The sequence below is a fragment of the Nerophis lumbriciformis genome, linkage group LG12 (assembly GCF_033978685.3).
Source record: "Nerophis lumbriciformis linkage group LG12, RoL_Nlum_v2.1, whole genome shotgun sequence".
In the NCBI taxonomy this organism is placed as follows: domain Eukaryota; kingdom Metazoa; phylum Chordata; class Actinopteri; order Syngnathiformes; family Syngnathidae; genus Nerophis; species Nerophis lumbriciformis.
Genome location: NC_084559.2, coordinates 36,803,146 through 36,824,607, shown reverse-complemented (window position 1 = coordinate 36,824,607; position 21,462 = coordinate 36,803,146). Strand labels below are relative to the sequence as shown.

At 39.1% G+C, this 21,462-nt stretch overlaps 2 protein-coding genes across 3 annotated transcripts in view; one reads left to right on the top strand and one right to left on the bottom strand.

Annotated features, from left to right (window-relative positions):
• Positions 1 to 21,462, top strand: part of ssbp2b (single stranded DNA binding protein 2b) — a 316,774-nt gene that overhangs the window by 40,627 nt on the left and 254,685 nt on the right. The window contains exon 1 of one of the 2 annotated variants that reach the window (XM_061986545.1): positions 17,910 to 17,989. The exons of the other annotated variant lie outside the window; for it this stretch is intronic. The gene's annotated coding sequence lies outside the window, so the exon portion shown is untranslated. Of the gene's footprint in view, positions 1 to 17,909; positions 17,990 to 21,462 lie in introns of those variants that run through there. 2 annotated transcript variants of the gene reach the window in all.
• On the bottom strand, positions 414 to 17,867 carry LOC133623333 (arrestin domain-containing protein 3-like). The gene is made up of 6 exons (XM_061986540.1): positions 17,522 to 17,867; positions 15,978 to 16,047; positions 9,763 to 9,910; positions 8,425 to 8,527; positions 3,761 to 4,026; positions 414 to 3,690 (listed from the first exon to the last, which is right to left on the bottom strand). Exons 1-6 carry the CDS (start codon positions 17,772 to 17,774, stop codon positions 3,589 to 3,591), a joined length of 942 nt encoding a protein of 313 aa, XP_061842524.1. The 5' UTR covers positions 17,775 to 17,867; the 3' UTR covers positions 414 to 3,588.

Below are 21,462 nucleotides of genomic sequence, written 5' to 3'. Positions count from 1 at the left end.
TTTTTTTTGAAAATGGAACATGAATGTTCTATGACGAGGGCAAATCTCCACAAGATGTGAGAGCAAAGTTTGGCAAACGCCATGCAAGTTGGTCTGATCACAAACATATTGATTCAACCCTCTGTCTTTTTTGCCACTTGTGCCAGCTTTTTTGAAACATGTTGCAGGCATCAAATTCCAAATGAGCTAATATTTGCAAAAAATAACAAAGTTTACTAGTTCGAACGTTAAGGATCTTGTCGTTGCAGTCTCTTCAATTGAATATAGGTTGAAAAGCATTTGCAAATCATTGTATTCTGTTTTTATTTACCATTTACACAATGTGCCAACTTCACTGGTTTTGGGTTTTGTATTATTTATGTTTGAAAAGTCACATGTCATAAGTAAAACAAGTCAAAGAAACACAAAACATGGAGGTAATAAACTGTTTTCTTTTATTATACAGCAAACCGTCATTCAACATCAATGCTACTTTTTAACAACTCCTGTTATGGTAATTTGGTTGCAAGAAACCATGCAGTTTGAGATTAAGGCTGCCACTTGGTTCTGTCAAAGGCATTTCAGGTCTTCTCTGAATAAAAAAAAGTTAAACATCAAGTTTGCATAAAAAAATATGTGCAGCAACAGTAACGTAAAAAACAACACACATTGTATAGGTAACAGGTCATATGTGTGTGTAAAGCTAACTGGAACTAGCTACAGTAGGGATGTTCCGATCATGGATTTATGCTGCCAATGTCGGCAGATACCAATACCGGTCGCATGTACATTTTCCAGTTTATTTATGGTGAGTGTTATTGACAGTTTAAAGACCTACTGAAACCCACTACTATCGACCACGCAGTCTGATAGTTTATATATCAATGATGAAATCTTAACATTGCAACACATGCCAATACGGCCGGGTTAGCTTACTAAAGTGCAATTTTAAATTTCGCGCAAAATATCATGCTGAAAACGTCTCGGTATGATGACGCCTGCGCGTGACATCACGGATTGTAGAGGACATTTTGGGACAGCATGGTGGCCAGCTATTAAGTCGTCTGTTTTCATTGCAAAATTCAACAGTATTCTGGACATCTGTGTTGGTGAATCTTTTGCAATTTGTTCAATGAACAATGGAGACAGCAAAGAAGAAAGCTGTAGGTGGGAAGCGGTGTATTGCGGCAGGTGTTGTGGCGGATAACGCACCCCCGCCGTAGAATGCACCTCCTGACTGTTGTGCCGGTTAACACAGCCGGTGTTTCATTGTTTACATTCCTGGAAGATGACAGTCAAGCTTTACCATTGGCCTGTGGAGAACTGGGACAACAGAGACTCTTACCAGGAGGACTTTGAGTTGCATGCGCAGACGCGGTACCGTGAGTACGCATGCAGCTGCGGCTTCCAAACATTTGATCCCTTGCCCATACGTGCGTGCCGCTATGTGCATGTCACGTACGTAACTTTGGGGACTTTGGGGAAATATATGTGCTGTATGAACTTTGGGGAGGTGAAAGGTACTTTGGGCTGTGGGATTGAGTGTGTTGTGCAGGTGTTTGAGTTGTATTGGCGGGTTATATGGACGGGAGGGGGGAGGTGTTTGTTATGCGGGATTCATTTGTGGCATATTAAATATAAGCCTGGTTGTGTTGTGGCTAATAGAGTATATATATGTCTTGTGTTTATTTACTGTTTTAGTCATTCCCAGTTGAATATCAGGTCCCACCCGCATCTCACAGCATCTTCCCTATCCGAATCGCTCCCACTGCCCTCTAGTCCTTCACTCTCACTTTCCTCATCCACAAATCTTTCACCCTTGCTCAAATTAATGGGGAAATCGTCGCTTTCTCGGTCCGAATCGCTCTCGCTGCTGGTGGCTATGATTGTAAACAATGTGCGGATGTGAGGAGCTCCACAACCTGTGACGTCACGCGCATATCGTCGGCTACTTCCGGTACAGGCAAGGCTTTTTTATCAGCGACCAAAAGTTGCGAACTTTATCGTCGATGTTCTCTACTAAATCCTTTCAGCAAAAATATGGCAATATCGCGAAATGATCAAGGATGACACATAGAATGGACCTGCTATCCCCGTTTAAATCAGAAAATCGCATTTCAGTAGGCCTTTAATAATATCAACACAATATTTTAAGTTTTTTTTTATCACGTACAATTGTTTGAGCAAAACAAAGTCAATAGTACACAATAACAATACAAAAACAAAAACTACTATCTACTACTCGTATACGTTTTGGTTTTTGCCATTAAAACCCTTCTGTGTCCAGGGAAGTATTCCCCAAGTTTAAAAACATGAACAAAAACAGCAAGAAAAATGTTTGAGAAAATAAAAATCCATGATCGACATAATCACTCGAGTCTCTATCATGTATTGGTATCGACACCACCGAGTTATGGATCGATCCGCCCTCTTTTTATCTGCCGTGTACTGACTGTGACAAGCAGTTGTTATTATATTATCCTCTCTCTAACTCTTATTCATCTACTATTCACATTTATATAGACTTCATAAAGTATACTAAACACTTATTTCTTGGCGTTGCTTTATAAATAAATAAATGATAAATGGGTTATACTTGTATCGCGCTTTTCTACCTTTAAGGTACTCAAAGCGCTTTGACACTATTTCCGCATTCACCCATTCACACACTGATGACGGGAGCTGCCATGAAAGGCCCTAACCAGGACCCATCAGGAGCAAGGGTGAAGTGTCTTGCTCAAGGACACAGCGGACGTGACAAGGATGGTAGAAGGTGGGGATTAAACCAGGAACCCTCAGGTTGCTGGCACGGCCACTCTCCCAACTGGCTTGCTCTCGTTGCCTAACATGTTTGGCCCTGTCCTTGATATCGATACTTAAGATTCTTAGAAAAGCAATGTATTAGCCGTAATAAAGGTGATTATTACTAGCTCCACACTGTGTATGGAGACACACAATTAGCTGCTAGCCGCTTATCAGCCGGGGGCCTAAGAATAAACAGTGTCAGCCAGAGGGGATTGACATTTGTGGTCCGCATTAAAAAGGCCTTAATCGGCAATAACGATCGCATACATTGTCACAAAAATCATCCGATACTGGTCGGCGGCCGACAGATGGGCACATCCCTACGGTACAGTTCGTGTAAGTGTTGGTTAAATGACAAAGAACGCAACAGGCTCTTCAAGAAATATAAGGCTGACTGTTGTAATCAATTCATGCTAAACATTTAAAACATGCAACGTGTCCTTCAATCACAAACAAAGCTTTTAGTCTACAGGTATGTAGACTATACAACTATATATCCAGTTGGCAACAGAAAATATTCCATTTGCAATGGAAAAAGGTTAACATGTTATGTTTGGTTAGGCACAAACATGTATCTCACAATACACACTGTAAGTAACACTTGAACACGGACTACCCGACATAAGCAGCATTGACCCAAACAGTATTTTCAAAACGGTAAAACGCACAATGGCAGTGCTTCAGTACAATCTTTGCATAGTTTGTAACAAACGACTTAAGTGGAAAAGACCGTCAGACTTGAGGTAAAAGGCGCTCCCAGTCACAACCCAAAAGTGGTTTAACAGTACTTCATGTCCCAAAATGTTAATCTCCATAAATTGGAGGAGGTGTATGAAAAGGGATGTCACCGATGATGATGGGAAACAACACGGTGAGGTTCGGGGAAGCACTGACACCGAGCTTCAGCTACAAGAGACACAAGGATCGTGAGACCGTATTTAAGGGCAAAGCAAGTTTTTATGGCGGCTGTTCTTACCTCAATCACGTACTCCACCTCTAAGATGCTGCAGTTGGAGATGGAGAGGGACGTGTCCGTGGGAATGGTAACGCTCATCTCAGTGCGTATAACTGAAGTGCTAGCGCCGTAGGGCAGCCCGGTCTGGGAGACCAAGTTCTTTACAACGAGCCTTCTATGGGCCCTGTTCTGAGTATAGTAGTGCTGCTTCTGCAGAAGTTTGACCTTTGGAGTCACTGTCCGAGACGAAGTGTTGCTGAAGTCGCAAATTAACTTGACCGTTTCACCTGGGGGAAGAAAATGTTGAGAGCATGTTCGAGTTAAGGCGGCAAGATTATGGTCCAAACAAAAATCTCAATTTTTTTTATCAATATTGAAATCATGATCATTTATTATGTTGGTGCGGGAGGCGCGAGAGCGTGACATCATCATGCAATTTGTGATGAAATAGAGAAATCTTTGGGTTTTTGTTCAATTACATTTGACGTTTCATATTTTTCCCAGTAGATGATGCCTTTTGTGATGATCCACTGCTGGTTTTAGTTTAAGACTCCCTTAGTTCTGTTTCAGCACCCCGGGGGTTTGAGTTTCTTGGTTGCCATGGGTGCTGATTAGGGCTGCAACTAACGATTAATTTGATAATCGATTAATCTGTCGATTATTACTTCGATTAATCGATTAATAATTGGATAAAAGAGACAAACTACATTTCTATCCTTTCCAGTATTTTATTGAAAAAAAACCTGCATACAGGCACCATGCTCTGGATATTGGGGGTGCAGCATACATCAATAATAACACAGAAATGTAACTCATCAGATCAGAACTGAATCAGATATTGTACACATTTCTGTTGTGAATAATAAAGGATTCATTTTAGGCTGCCTCTGAATAATAGCATGAAATATTCCAGCACCTTCATAACGTTGAGTTATACTAAAGCATCACTCAAATCTAAATATATTTATATAGCTTTATCGGGCCCGGCTACATTGATCCATTATGAAACCAACCTGAGATATTTCTGTCCGTTACGTTTATTTCGAAATTGGTAACCCAGCGTTTTCTCTCTCAAAACGAAGTCAAATGTGCCGGAGACACATTATCAGCCCCGCGTTGCAACAAAGGCATAACGTTAACGTTACTCACAAAAAAGCTGAACTCATGAATGCCTGTTGCCACTATGGACTTAAAAAGTTACGTACTGTGAGTTCTTCCCTTCATCCATGGCTCCCACATGTTTCCTTTTCAGGTGCTCCTGATGCAATGTTGTACTTCCGTGCCATTTTGCAGGAAACGGTCTTCTTTGAAGTCTTTAAAGTAAAGTGTTGCCACACTTTTGACGACTTAGGTCGTACACTTTTCTCCATTGAAGCAATAACCTCAAGATGTTTCTCCGCTAAACTATCCGTACTGTTTTCCTGCGCCATTTTTCGAATGTTTCCGCTAAGGAGACGACGTCGTCACGTGAGCTGCACATGACACATCATTGGCTCGCTTACCTCCACCTCATGAGACGTAGCCTCAGCGCCGCCCTGGCGCTGTTTTGTACTGTTTTTGTACTTATTTTGATTATTGTTTCTCAGCTGTTTGTAAATGTTGCAGGTTTAGAAAGGTTTATAAAACAAACAAAAAAAAAAAAAAAAAAAAAAAAAAGCCTCCGCGAATCGATGACTAAATTAATCGCCAACTATTTTGATAATCAATTCAATCGATTAGTTGTTGGAGCCCTAGTGCTGATTATTTTCACCTGCCTCTGATTAGTGTTCGGGACGCTCACCTGCTCCCGGGCACTAATCAGAGAGCTATTTATTCCTGCCTTTCGCCACACTTGGTCTGGCTGTTTTGTTTGCTCATACAACAAGTTACATTAGTACTGCTTTGATTCCTGTTTCTATGTTAGCTTTCCAGTGCTAGTTTTTTGCCTTAGCTCCCCGTGCAATCGGCACGTTTCTCTTGTGTTTGTATCCTGACTGATTTATGGCAAATAAATCCCTTTCCTACCTGTACGCTGCCTTTGGAGTTCCACGCGACCACTCAAACGTAACAGCCTTTCGCACTATTCATTTTGTAAGTTTTGTTTGGACCACAGACCCTTTTATTACATACAATATTTTGAGCAAAAATAAAGTCAATAGTGCAAAATAACTAAACACAAGCAAAAACTACTACTGGCTTTGATTTAAATGTTATGACAGTTTGTTATTTTCCTGTGTTTAGAATCACTTCCTGTCCTGATGCACTTGTTTTGTCAGTATTTCCTGTTTAGTCTCTGTATTTTGAAGCACCTTTACTTCTGTTCCTCATGGTTGACTAGTTTTTATTTAGTTTTACAGGGTTCCCAATTTCAGGGCCGGATCGTTCTGTTACGTTGTGGTGAGCGTTGATTACGATGTGACTCCAAGATGCAGAAGACTGCAGACGGTGTGCAGGTAATAGTATATTTAATGACAAAGCAAAAGCTATGGTGCAGCTGGGAAGTGCACCGGAAGCACAGGGAAAGCTATCCAGGAAGCAAGTCAAACAAAACACAAACACACTAAACAGACTACATAGCCCTGGAAGAGGGAACCAGGTGGAACTAAATTGAACAAATTAACAATGACAAACAGGTGTGCTCGTAGGACAAGGAACAAAAAGTAAGGGTGCTTCAAAACAGAGACCAAACAGAAAATACTGACAAAACAAGAGCACCAGGATGGGATTTGATTCTAAACACAGTCCAAAGTGTCATGTGGGATCATGACATTAAATTATGTGGGTTTTTTTTCCCTAATGTCCTCCTGTATCATATTTGTTATTATTATTTAGTAAGTAAACAATAACAAAAATGACAAAAAAAACAATCTTGTGATAATAAAATATATTGATCAGTGTAGTATCGACAATATACTGATTGTATACTTCCGTACTTTGGTATCGAGCCGCTCATCTCTGTTTACATTCAAGAGCTTTAGCTTAGCAGTTAGCATGGCCAATTGTATCCTCATACAGTATAGAAAGTAATCAGTGACGTGCGGTCACTGGAGGCAGGTGAGGCCTCACCTGCCATCATGGAAAGAAAAAAAATGTAAAAAGAAAAAAAAATTATTAAATTGTTATATGTATTCATATAACAAGTTATTTTCCATTTAACTTCACCAGTTTTAGATTATTTGTATTCAAAATCGCTGAATTTTCACATTTGCCGTTCAAATACTGAGAAGAGACGGTGCGGTGATCAGCAGCCAGTTGAGGCACGTCACTCAGTTGTGCCTCAACATGGATTGCGGACTTGGCTAACTGCTGGCCTGCTGTGCAGTGAGACCGTATTGCTATATTAACTATATTATACATTTCCATAGTTTAGTTAGCTGAGGTATATAATGTACAGTGTATGTTGTCAACAACTGTATGTGTGTAAAGTATTTCTTGTGCTGAGCAATCATAAAACTGCTGCAAAGACGCACTGTGTGAGGCTCGCAGTAATCCCGCCTCCTGGTGCCGGTTAATGCACCCCCGCCGCAGAATGCACCCCCCGACGGGAGCGCCACACCAACCAAAGCCCACACCCAAACCCTCCACGTGCAAGACCGTATCCACCCAAAAAAAAGTCACTTAACAAGAAGCCAAAAAGTGCAAAAACAACAATGCTCGCGCCGGAGGAGCCGTGAACGACTGCAGGGATACAACATTAGGTACACCTGCAGACTGCAGCACGGATTTCATATTTCATTCATTTACAACTCCTCCAACACGAACACCACTGTTCCCGCACTTATAAGTAAAGGTAAGACCACAATAACCTTTTTTTAATTAAATGTGCTTTTTTGTGTGCTACAGTTTGTAAGTGTAAAGTTAAAGTTTAGTTAAAGTACCAATGATTGTCACACACACACTAGGTGTGGTGACATTTGTCCTCTGCATTTGACCCATCCCTTGATCACCCCCTGGGAGTTGAGGGGAGCAGTGGGCAGCAGCGGCGCCGCGCCCGGGAATCATTTTTGGTGATTTAACCCCCAATTCCAACCCTTGATGCTGAGTGCCAAGCAGGGAAGAATGCTGATATGAGCTTTTAAACATAACCCGTTAACTGCTGCCAATCAAATGGTGAATAGGATACTCTTTAGGGTTCATATGTTTGTAAATCTGACTGTGATGAAGTCAGTGCCTCACCAGCCATCAACCTCAGTGCACGTCACTGAAAGTAATGTAGCATGTTTCGCTGTACCTCGTATAACGCAGGCCAGCCAGTGTGGCTGAGCCATGTGTGCATTATTGGTAAACCTCTATCTGTTTAATAGCTTGGGCTTTTAGCTCGGTAGCTAACACACTAGTCTCTCATGCCGGACGACCCAGGTTCGAGTCCCAGGTGGAACAGAAAAAGCAGAGACTGAACCAGGCGGGTTACACTCGTCCTCCAGTGATAATGGTAGGTGTAGGAAAAGAAGTACTCGGCGTTGTCATGGAGCTCTGTGCGGATACACAACGGTTTCTGGCGTGGGCGGATTCCGCTTTAAGAGCCGCTGTTGCTTTAATGCCGTCGCGGGCTGTAAAAGTGCTTCATTGGATATGCAGCGGAGTCTGCAGAATATCACCCTCATTTAATGGTAGCAGCCAAACCGTGATCACAGTCTGATTATTGTGCAGCCCTTGTTTGTGTTATTAAAGACAATAAAACAAAGTGGAAGGAGTGGGAAGATTACCTAGTGTAAAGACTTTCTTCTCCACGCTGGCTTTCATTGTGATGAGACCCGAGGCACAACAAAGGAAGCCCACGTTCATGTTGTTGGAGCCTGAGAGAGGAGACTAGAGAGAGAGAAGAACTAAGCAAAGAAAATAGGTACACATTCTTCAAAGTCAACATTTTTAAAATTTAGGGCCTGAGATTTAACGGCTCATTTCTTGAGGCGAATTTGGATTTTCAATTAAATTCATTTGAGGAATTGGAATTAAATGACATGTTGAATTTCAAATAAAGTAATTCAGAGAAGTTCTTTATAGCCAAGTAACATGAATCATTTGTCAAGTTTAACAGAAATTTTGTCTTGAATACAAACACTAAAATTACCTGTATTTTGAAAATGAACAAATTATGTCCACATTGCCGTTTTATATAGTGATAATTAGTTTAAATCAAGAATCGATTCTGGATCAAATCACTACCCCGGTAATTGGAGTAGTAGTATAATTCACTTCACTTCACTTCACTTTTGGCATTTGCATGTTCCATGTAATGTACCGTAGAATTTTTTGATTTTTTAGTAGATAACTTACTAACATTATTATCATTGCAAATGCCATATAACATTGTATAACATGCGTGCAAAGAACTCAGTAATCGTTTACCATTTGGCAGCTCTATTCTGTAGCCACGCTCCCTCAGGTGTTATGACCTGTTCACAATCTGTCACGTCAAAAATACGTCAAAAATATACCTTCTCGCTGGCTACTACTAAATACTCAAACTACAACTGATTCAGAACTAAAAGTGTTCGGATTGTAATCATCCAAATACGATTAGCAGCAAAATGGACAGCAGTCAACGTTGTGGTTTGGAAAGCGAACGGAGGCAACTACGATTAAGCTAGCTAGATGGTTAAGTTAACTAAGCAGCTTGTTTCGGTGCTCCTGAGATCAACTCCCCATCCTGCAACTCAGTGCTGCGTTTAAACATGAGGAACTGTGAGTACTTGCAGGCTGAGGGGAGCGTTCAAAATTTTTTGTTGAGATCATATTTTTTTTGATATTTCAATAAAAAAATTGAAGTAACATTTTCACGCAAAAATTAATGTTTAAAAACGTGTTTTCGCGGACATTTCACATGCTTGAAGATTCCATTATAGCATGTTGTTACACTGAGCCAGTAGTGTGCTGACACGTGCTTGTTAGCAAATTAAGTTTTTAATCAGGCTCATGACATAGTCTAAATACTTGACTATTTTTGTCACTGTGGCCTTTTATTAGAAACATGCCTAACCTTGGTTTCAATACTTGTGTTCATATTGTAAAGCTGCTAGAAGATGAAGATGACTATTACTTACAAACAAGTCTGGCTGGCTGGTATCGATGTGATGCACAAAGTTGAACTCTGTCACAAAATCCTTTGACAAATGCCATGGTCTGTCGATGCTCACAGTCAAGCGGTAGCTTATTTGACCACAAGGCCCACGGAAGCTGGATGGGAAGTCCCTGCATTGATGTACAACATATGTTAGATGTTGTCCCTAGGGGTGTAAAAAAAACATATATTTTCCTTAAATATGTGCTGTCCAGCCACTCAGGCAATTGGCATATTGTTGATGTAGATCAGTGGTCCCAAAACTACGGCCCGCGGGCCAGATACGGATCACCAGTGTCCTAAATCCGGCCCACCGGTAGTCCCGAGTAAAAACAAAACAAATATATATATATATATATATATATATATATATCATCAATCCATTTTCTACCACTTGTTACTCTCTGGGTCTCCTAGCCACTAGCCAGCAAATCATTTTGTCTAAAAATGCCTTTTCCCATCAATAACGTGACGTCATCACGTGCATAAGTGCACGAGGCAAAAAAAATTGCAAAATCATTGGGGAAACGTAAAATAGACTCCAAGTGTAGAGTTTTTAAGCATATGTGCTGTGCTGTGCAGATTTACTTTACCAAAGAGAAGTGTCGGATACTTCTCTTGTTGCCTTATTTGTATTTGACTCTATTAAATGTTGGGGTAGAATTATTTTTAAAACAGTACCAGTCAGAGGTGGGAATTGAATTGATTAGGATTACGATTACGGACCTATGATTCGATTAAAAATGGATTATTGACGCATCTTTGATTTATTTATATTAATGGTTTTAAATTCCTTTTCGTTTCACTAAAATAAGCGTTTATCACTTGCAACTTTTGAAAACAGTGCATTTGAAACAACAAACAGTTGACCCACATTTATTTTTCAGACTACAAGGTGCACTTAAAATCCTTTCATTTTCTCAAAACTTGACAGTGCGCCTTATAACCCGGTGCGCCAAATGTACGGCATAATTTTGGTTGTGCTTACTGACCTCGAAGCAATTTTATTTGGTACATGGTGTAATGATAAGTGTTACCAGTAGATGGCAGTCATACATAAGAGATACATGTAAACTGCAAGATGACACCAGTAAACAACACCAAAACTTTAAATCTTCCATTGCGAATACAGAACATTACACACAGCACTCAAAAATCTGTCAAAATGTTTTTAATACGACTTCAACAAGCTATGAAGCCGCACCGCTCGATGGATTGTCAGCGCATTAAACATACCAGTATTATTATGGTGTGTGTATAATGACCGCAAAATGGCACCTATTAGCAGACATATCACCTAGCATTTTGTTTTGCAATATTATGCAAAACCAACTTTTCTTACCATCTGGTACCTGCTGATCTGTATTTGGGATCTGCATAAGTCCTGAAAATGTGCGCGAGTCCGCCATTGTAGTCATAAGCTTCTTTTTTTCCCACCGTCTTCTTATGGGACATTCACCTACCGCTGTTGCCATTTCTAATATAAAGTAGTGTAAAGTTCTTACTTATATCTGTCAGTAGACTAGCTATCAAAGCGCTAAAACTGTAGTGGGTTTAAATAATTCACCCACGGAACTTTAGTTATTAGAGGGTTCCGGTCGGACGGTTTTTCACGGGACACATTTCCGGCGTTGTTGTTGCACTAGTGAGCCACGGATGAGGAGATGCTGCTCCGTTATTGATTTAAGTAAAGTCTGAATGTCAGTTAAACAGTTAGCTCCATCTTTTGACACTTCTTCCACTCCCGTCATTGCACGCTACACCGCTACAACAAAGATGACGGGGAGAAGACGCTGTCGAAGGTGAGCCACGTAGGTAAGACCGCCCACAAAACGGCGCATCCTGAAGAGACGCCCAGAAAGTGACTTGAAGATGGTCTGTAAAACATAATCTATGCAACACTTTCACCAAACAACCACCATTAAATGTTATGTGGACCACAAAATAGTGTTTTAAATTTGGACAAAAATCATAATATGACCCCTTTAATGCGCCTTTTGTATGAAAATAGACCTGAATAGACCCGCTTATCGGCAGTGCGCCTTTTAATCTGGTGCGCCCTATGGTCCGTAAAATACGGTAAATTCATGGAAATGTGTGCAAAACTGGAACATAAGTGCCCTATAATAAAGGAGCTGGTCGGTTCTCTCGGTGAGGTGGCTCGCCGCAGTCAGCCAAACTGTCTGCATAACTTTATTTACAATAAATAAATCGATTATCGACGTTTACTAATCGATTTAATAATCATCCATGTCCGAATTGCAATGCATCTAAAAAATTATTTGACCCACCTCTAAATTTTTTTTAAAGTAATATAAACATTTACCCGAGCTGTTAGTCTATTTATGGGAGAAATGAGGTGTGAGTTGTTCCTATGTTATTACAAAAGGATTTTGAATTCCAGAATCAGTTTCAATGGAGAATTGATCCTGAATTGAATCGTTAACCCAAAGAATCGAATTTAATCGTGTGGTGCCCAAAGATTCACAGCCCTAGTGTTTCCTTATATGCAAGAATGGGAGAAAATAATGACTATGTGAAAATTACTGTACATGATTTTATATCCCTTCACATGCTAGTTAGTTACACCTGGAGTGTACATGTCAATAAGGACCAACATCTACAACAGGGATGGGCATAATAATTGATTGCTATGCATTCTGTCAAACGTGTGGCGTCAAAACTCCTCATCTTGAAGCAAATGAGGCAAAATGGAGCCATTGTTTAAATGAATGAGCTTTGCTGTCTAAAGAAGTACAGCATGATTTTGCTAATCACTAATCTCCTTTACAGTGCTGGAAAATAAAAGGTAGTTCAGAACAATAAGGCATAATAATGAACACAAAAATAAATGTAATTGTTCACACGGTGGACTCGTGGTTAGCATGCTGGCTTCACAGTCAGGAGATTGAGGGTTTGATGCATGTCTGTGTGGAGTTTGCGTGCTATCCTCGTGGGTCATGTATGTGGACTTTGTCTGAGTACTACAGTGGTACCCCAACTTAAGAGTGTTTTGACATAAGCGCTGTCTCTCCGCTTTAAGTTGCAAGCAAACATTGCTGCTAGAAGCATACCCACCACTGGCGTATACTGAAGCAGAATGAGTCGATATGGTTTAGGTGTTAAAAAAATATCTAAACGGCGGACATTTGTCCATGAATATATAGAGAAACTGCTGATGGTGTGTTTGACGGATAAACAGTTAGAAGGAGATACAACAGAAATCTTCTCTCCAAGGTAAATACTGTATATTTTTATTACATTACATTGTTTTTCTTACGATATTTCTTATCTAAGAGTTTGTTTTTCTTTTCAAAAGGCCCAATACATTTTTAAATAGTGCTGTTTCGGTGGCCAAGCACTGTATAAAATGATTTTAGTTCATTTCAATGGGCCCGCCACATCATTTTATGTGGTCCGCAACATTATCTTATTTGGTTGAAAATGTATTTGATGTGACGCACCGCATAGTTTCTATTATTTAATATGGTCTGTACCATTATTTTTTATGGTTCTCAACATAATTTTATATAGTCTGCAACATTATCTATGTGATCCGCCACATTATTTCATGTGGCTTGCCAAATCATTCTTTGTGGCCCGCTACGTCATTTATGTAGTCAGCTACATTATCTTGTGTGGCCCTCCGTATCATTTTGTATGGTCCGCCACATTATTTTATGTGCCCTGTCACATCGTTTTATGTTGTCCGCACCATTATTTTATGTGACCAGGCACATTGCCCTGCATGCAATTGCATATGTTCTCTACTTTAATATTATCTGATCATGCATTCAAAGCATTTTTTTCAATACATTTTTGGTTATCAAAAATGAATACTTGAATATCTTACTGTCTCCTTGACTTACGATTTCAAAGCAAGTTATCCATTAGTCTGTAATCAAAACATTATACATCAAAAACAGTTGCCTATGCAAAATGTGTAATGAAGCTATTATACGTTTGTATTCATATATACAGTATTCACTGCTACAAGCGGCCCTCTGAGGCAATGTGGCCCTCAATAAAAACTATTTTAACACCCGTTGTCCATAGGTGTGAATGCTTGTTTGTCTATACCACAGGTGTCAAACTCAAGGCCCGGGGACCAAATCTGGCCCGCCACATTATTTTATGTGGCCCGCGAAAGCCTGGAAATAATATGAGTTAATTAAATGTTTAATCTTTTCTTACTAAATATAGTTGTTGTTTCCCCTTTTCCCATTAAAAAGCATGTACTGCATGCAATTGCATGTATTTTAAATTGCAATATTATCAAAATCAAAATATTATATTATTATGTATTCGAAAAATATTTTTTGTTAAAATAAAGATAAATACTGTACTTGATCTGCTTGACTTATGATTTCAAAACAAATTATCAATGAAATTGTAGACTGTAAAATTGACAATACATTTTACGGTTAAATTCTGCCGACTGAGTTTTTTTTTACCGTAAAATCTAATTTGGTACTGTTTTTTTCCATATAAAGTAAGACACTAAAACATAACAAAAATAAAAACATTAAAACAACAAGATATAATGGTAAACAAACAAAAACTGGCAGCTCTGTTCCTTGAATTTTGCCACTAAAAACAGTGGTATTGTGTTTCCATTCCATTCCATCCATCCATCCATTTTCTACCGCTTAATCCCTTCGGGGTCGCGGGGGGCGTGACTGGAGCCGTTATTAAAGGTTTATCAGCCTTCAATGGAGGTCGTTACAATCCGACTACTGTAGGCGTAGTCGACGGCTAAATAAAAAAAAATAAGACACAAACAAAACTGCCTTAGTCCGTCATTTCTATCACTCAACACTGGTGGGAACCGAATGTTCTCCACATTCTCCGCCCTTGCCCAGCCTTCTAACTAATCAACTCACAGAACACATGTACACAAAGACGAATACTGGCAGAGAAATCTGCACGTAACAATGATGCCTTCAAGGCCATGGGAAACCACAACAGAAACAAGGAACAAATAAGGTAAAATAACAAAAACATGAGATACTATCCAAAATATCTTATCAACCGATGACAAGAAAATGAAAGCAGATAGAAATGAAGTTAATAATTTTAAAAAGGTTTGCAAGTGCCTTGTTTTTAATGAATACTTAGGCCTACTATGCTACTGTATTTTAATGTTGGTTATCATGCCGGTACTTGGAGAGACAAGTGTTTTCTGAGGCGGTAATTGGTGAAACAAGCTTGAGAACCACAGTATGTGTTCCCTGTGATTTACTAGTGCCCAGTCCGGGGTGCACCCCGTCTTTCACCAAGTATTGGCTGGGATAGGCTCCAGCTCACCTATAGTCTCTGCAGGTTTCAACATGTAAAATGTAAGACTTTTTTAAGACCACTTTATAAATAAAGTTGATTTGATTTGATTTGAAAATAATTGAACCATTTCACACCCATACGGACAAAAAACACAACAACAAAGTAAAATCAGAGGTCCAGAATGAATTTTAAGTATATTAATTCATTCACTGATCTTTCACATTGGAAAACAAAATGGTTAAACTAACTAAATAGTTACAGTAAGTTTAAGTAATTTGGCTTTGCTGTGGGCTTTCGCTAAGTTTTCTCCACTCCTATGCTTAGCTGTAACAACACACAGCTGCGCGCACAGCACACCAGCTGGTGGTGCTCGATAAATTCTGACGGGTCAGCACAGGTAGCCAGCCTACTTTAGTTCTGTTTTGGAGTTACGTTTTAGCATCCTCAAAATCTAAACATTTCAAAGTGAGACTGAAGTTTATGCATGTTTTAAATAAAAGTAACGTCAATAGATTTTTAAGACCTGTCAAAATCGTATTTAAGACCTCTTAGGAGATTTGAGGAGAATTTTAGACATTTAAGGCCTTAAATTTAAATGATTGGATTTAAGAATTTTTTTTACACTTTTTGACACCCCGTGGATACCCTGTCACCCCAATAAGGACGATCAAAAATGAATCAATCAAAATGTTATTATGGAAATGTTGGTCAGATGTACATCATAAATGTGTGTGAGTAAATGCTTCCAGTGCCTTGTTGAACAATGACTTTCAAAATAAAAGCAGCTCTAAAGGTAAATACAAGGGGGACCTAATCGCAGGGTATAACTAATAAAGTGGCTGGTGAGTGATATTTTTTATTAAGAGTTTAGTCTTAGGACCACACCTGATGATAACATAAAAAAGAGGTCTTACATACCCTTGTGGAATATGACATGTAAATGGATACACATGTCTGCCGGCTGGAAGTTTAGCAGCTTCCCCAACAGCTGTAAAGTCAAAGGAGGGGTATAACACATACACTCACTAGATTAGGGGTGTCAAACATACGGCCTGAGGGCAGGATCAGGCCCGCAAACAGGTTTTTTTCTGGCCCGCGGGATGAGTTTGCTAAGTATAAAAATTAACCTGAAATTTTTGAATGAAAGAAACAGCTGTTCTAAATGTGTCCACTGGATGTCGCAATAGCAATTCTTTGTATCTTTGTAGATAATGCTACATATGTACAAAATAAACCACATGATGTTAGTACAATCAGTTGAGGAAAATTATCAAACTACATAAATAACATACTGTAATTTGATTATGACAATGTTTTTCAATCTTGATGGATTGAAAATCAACACCAATGAGTTGACTGATTAACATTATCACATAATTTATTCAGAAAATATACATAACGACAAAGATAGAATACTATTAAGTGTAAAAAACAAACGAACATACGGCCTGAGGACCGGATCAGGCCCGCGAACAGGTTTTTTACCGGCCCGCGGGATGAGTTTGCTCAGTATAAAAATTAACCTGAAATTTTTGAATGAAAGAAACAGCTGTTCTAAATGTGTCCAGAGGATGTCACAATAGCAATTATGTGTATCTTTGTAGATGATGCTACATATGTACAAAATAAACCACATGATGTTAGTACAGAGAAGCACGGTGGAAGAGGGGTGAGTGCATCTGCCTCACTATATGAAGGTCCTGGGTTCGATCCTGCGCTCGGGATTTTTCTTTTGCATGTTCTCCCAGTGACTGCGTGGGTTCCCTCCGGGTAATCCGGCTTCCTCCCACCTCCAAAGACATGCACCTGGAATAGGTTGATTGGCAACACTAAATTGGCCTTAGTGTGTGGATGTGAATGTTGTCTGTCTATCTGTGTTGGCTCTGTGATGAGATGGCGACTTGTCCAGGGTGTACACCGCCTTCTGCCCAAATGCACCCCCACCACCCCGAACGGAACAAGCGGTAGAAAATGGATGGATGGATGTTAGTACATCAGTCGAAGAAAATGATCAAATTACATAAATAACATACTGTAATCTGATTTAGACATAATTTTTTAAAATCTTGATGGATTAATTATCAACACCAATGAGTTGGCTGATGAACATTATCACATAATTCATTCGGAAAATATAAATAACGACAAATGAAGATAGAATACTAATAAGTGTAAAACAAATAAAAAAATGTGCCTGTTCTATTTTTAAACAAAGAAATAATCTGAAGTTGTCTTATTTTAAAGTTATCGTTCAGTGATTTTTCTCGAGTGGCCCCCGATCTAAAATTAGTTTGACACCCCTGCACTACATAATGAGATACATTTTAGCCTCTGTCGGATACTATTGATCTTCTTCGGTTGACACTGTCAATTAAATTAGCACAGGATTTTAAACCACTTCTTGTACAGCATGTTGTGCAGCAAGCGTGGGAGCATTTTTGCAATAATAGACACACACGTACCCCCTTCCGTCAAAATCATGCTTTTGAGGTTAAAAAAGTTGATCTTTGCAGAATAGTGCCTTTTATTCCTTTTCTTGCCCCCGCCGGCGGACCAGTGGACGTGTGCCTGCCCCTTCAGACACATGGAGACCGATCTGATCTTCGTCGCCTTGGGGAGCTCGAAGGAAATCTGTCCTGTGATCGCGTCTCCACTGTAAAACGTATTCCTGTCATTAAAATGAAGGTTGAAGTCCTTGAACGTTTGGGCGAACATCGTTGACACCCGAATTGGTAAACAAATAAGGGAAAAAAAGGCCTCATAAAAAGGGTGGAATCAGTTGACAACAATGCCACCCGGCCCAGTCATATGTGCCTAAAGCGCAGGCGCATACTGAAGTGGGCGGGGCTCTAGAGTTCAACAATGCCTCCTTCCTGGCAATTCCGCCATTACACTTAAAAGGCAGACTACTGATACACAGTGTTTTTCAGGTATGTAATTGTTGTGTTTGGTTTCCAAATATTATATTATTAGGAAATATACTAAAAAGAAACCAAACGGTGGTTAACTGACTGCCTTCCAGATTGTCTCTCCCAGTGGTGTGTCGTCAGGGCCAGCAAGGCCTTCTCTGCTGGCCTAACATAACCAGAAATCATAATTAAAGATAAAAGTATTTTTTTTATTTACTTTCCCTAAATATCTTAACATATTCATATTCTCTTCATGTCATATTATGCTCCTTCCAGCACTGTTGTTTTTAGGTTATAAAGTTTTTATCCAATCAGAATTCAGCTTGCTTATGTTACCATGCTGTACCAAATCTGCCTAGAGCCTTCAGAATCAATAATGCAGGCGTCTGTGCACTGTAAGTGAACGGACACAAACATTTGACAGACAGTTGCGATAGCCAATCAGTTGTTGTCAGTAAGGCCTTCCAGATGGCCTAAGGCAGACATATAGTGATGTTATGAGCTAGAGCAGTGTTTTTCAACCACTGTGCCGCGGTCTGGTATGCCGTAGGAGATGATGTAATTTCACCTAATTGGGTTGAAAATATTTTTTGCAAACCAGTAATAATAATCCGCAAATAATGTGCCGTTGTTGAGTGTCTGTGCCGTATAGAGTGCGGCACAGTAACCGTGTAATACTCGTCCATATCAGTAGGTGGCAGCAGGTAGCTAATTGCTTTGTGGATGTCGGTAACATGGTTTGTCGTGATCACAATATGCAGACGACAGCGGGAGGCAGCGTGCAGGTAAAAAGGTATCTAATGCTTGAACCAAAAATAAACAAAAGGCGAGTGTCGCTAAGAAAAGACATTGAAGCTTAGAGATGGCTATGCAAAACGAAACTAAAACTGAACTGGCAGCAAAGTAAACAAAAACAGAATGCTGGACGACAGCAAAGACTTACAGCGTGTGGAGCAGCAGACGGCGTCCACAAAGTACATCCCTACATGACATGACAATCAACAACAACATAGGAGCGCAAGACAAGAACTAAAACACTACACACAGGAAAAAAACAACAAACTCAAAATAAGTCACGGCGTGATGTGACAGGTCATGACAGTACACCTACTTTGAGACGAGCTATAGTGATGCATGGTTGGTTATGGTTTGAATTTATATCCAACAATTGCGAGAACGACTTTTTACTGTCAATATCGGCTGCTGAGTTTCATATTTTTATATTTTCTGCTAGTGGTGTGCCTCTGGATTTTTTTCAATGAAAAAAATGTGCCTTGGCTCAAAAAAGGTTTAAAAATACTGAGCTAGGTGACTCCATTACCCAGCATGCCACAGTAGTGAAGTAGCCCCGTTTAGGTTGTTGAATGTAGACATGCAGCGGGATGTTTTTGATGAGCACGCTATGGAGTAAACTTTAAGAACTCAGCCAACACGCCTCGTCTGCATCTTTTATGATTAGACAAGACAACACATATATTTGCAAGGCCATTTTCAAGAAGGATATTTAAAGAGCAACTACATCTTGTGAGACGATGTCGGCCAACCCCGGAAGCTAGCTCAGCTGTCCCGGCGATGAAATGTGAGTTCATATATTTTATTTCTTTGTACTACATAAGATATGTTTTAATTGCTGATGCAGGTTTATTGATTTTTAAATGCGCCAGGAAATAACCCGTTTTGTACAATGCACAGTAGTGCGTAAATGTGTTTCTGTATAGTATTTCTCCTGCAATGGTCATGTGGTGACATAAATGATGGTATTTTGAGAAGTAACCATTGAAGTCGGACATCACTGTAGGCCTAACTGGGAAATGCACGGACCGCCACTGCAGGTATGTAATTGCTGTGTTTGGTTTCCAAATATTATATTGTTGGGAAATATACTAAAAAGAAACCATACGGCACCAATGCTATGCCAAGTGAGTGTTTAACTGGATGCCTGCTCGATTGCCTCTCCGTGCCAACTAAGGATGTAACGATAATTTCATATGAAATGAAATGAAATTAATTTATTTCAGTCATATAATCAACCATTTTGTGTGATCAGTTTAACAGCACAGATTATACATATTAACAATCGTACACATAACACACACAAAAAGAAAAAGAATGATCCGAAAAAGGAATATGCTGAAGCCAAGGCTTATATTTGCCTATCCTATACATTCACTGAAAATTAGATTGCCTGGAACATCAACATTAAAAAAATCAATGGGATGAAAGTAATCGTTGCTATATTTTATAATTTTCTATTATTTCACCTTTCAAAGCCTTCTTAAACTTTAACAAAGAACTACATATCTTCAACTCATCACTGAGCTTGTTCCACCATTTAACTCCTAAAACTGAAATACATTTGTATTTTATATTCGTTCTTACTTTACATATTTCAGAAATCAGTAGTAGTTTTCTCCTCTCAATTTAAATAACCTAAGAATACAAGCTGGAAGGCTGTTCTTTACTCGAAACACAATTTCCTTTGTTTTAAAATACAATATCTGAACATTTTAACAAATTAGAAGTTATGAATAATGGATTGGTAGGGTCGTAGTAGCACGTTTTGTGCATTATTCTAATTACCCTTTTTTAAAGTTTAATTATTGGGTCTATGTTTGTTTCATAAACATTTCCCCAAACTTCAACACAATATGTTTGATAACCCCAAAGGGAATACGCGGTAGAAAATGGATGGATGGATGGAAAAATAAAAGAATAATATAACATATGCAGACATTTCTTATTCAGCATGTGTCTCACTTTAAAAATCAAAGCAATGGATTTGGATATTTTTCCCTTTATATATTCAATCTGCGGTTTCCAACATAATTTATGATCAATTATTATTCCCAAGAACTTAGTTGTACATACTCAATCAATTTAAACTTGGTATAATTTAAATTTTGCTTCACAATTTGTCCTTGCACCACTAAACACCTTAAATTTAGTTTTCTTATCATTTAATGAAAACGTATTAATATCAAACCATTTTTTTAGCTGAAGCAACTCAACCTCTATTATCCTCAACATGTCCTTCTAGTCTTCTCCTGAACAATATACATTTGTATCATCTGCAAACATAATACATTTCAATGTATTAAATACTGAACTAATATCATTTAAATAAAGTATGAATAACTTAGGTCCCAATACCGAGCCTTGTGGAACTGTACGGTTATCGGGACCAAAATGATCACGGTTATCATGATTATCACGATATTGTTGAGCATGCTCAAAAAGTTCTCATACACACACTGACATCTTTTAATGAAGTTTTATTCCAAAAATGTAAGTAAATGAATAGAAACAAACTATAGGAGCAGAAGAAACATTACATATTGTCCTGGCATCTTAGGAAACATATTGTTTGATTGTTTAAATATGTTTATATTCTTCCATTTTAATCTGAAAATCTGTTCAAATTAATTGACATTAATGCCTCTTGTTAGCAGTGAAGCTAGTGCTAGCTTGCTTTTCCAGCAGAAATGGTCCCTGAG

Coding starts and splice junctions, on each gene's coding strand:
- LOC133623333 (XM_061986540.1), bottom strand. CDS start 17,774: ATGTTCGCCCAAACGTTCAAGGACTTCAACCTTCATTTTAATGACAGG. Junction 9,911..15,977: donor ACATGTCATATTCCACAAGG/GTATGTAAGACC, acceptor ACATCAATGCAG/GGACTTCCCATCCAGCTTCC. Junction 8,528..9,762: donor CCAGCCAGCCAGACTTGTTT/GTAAGTAATAGT, acceptor CTCTCTCTCTAG/TCTCCTCTCTCAGGCTCCAA.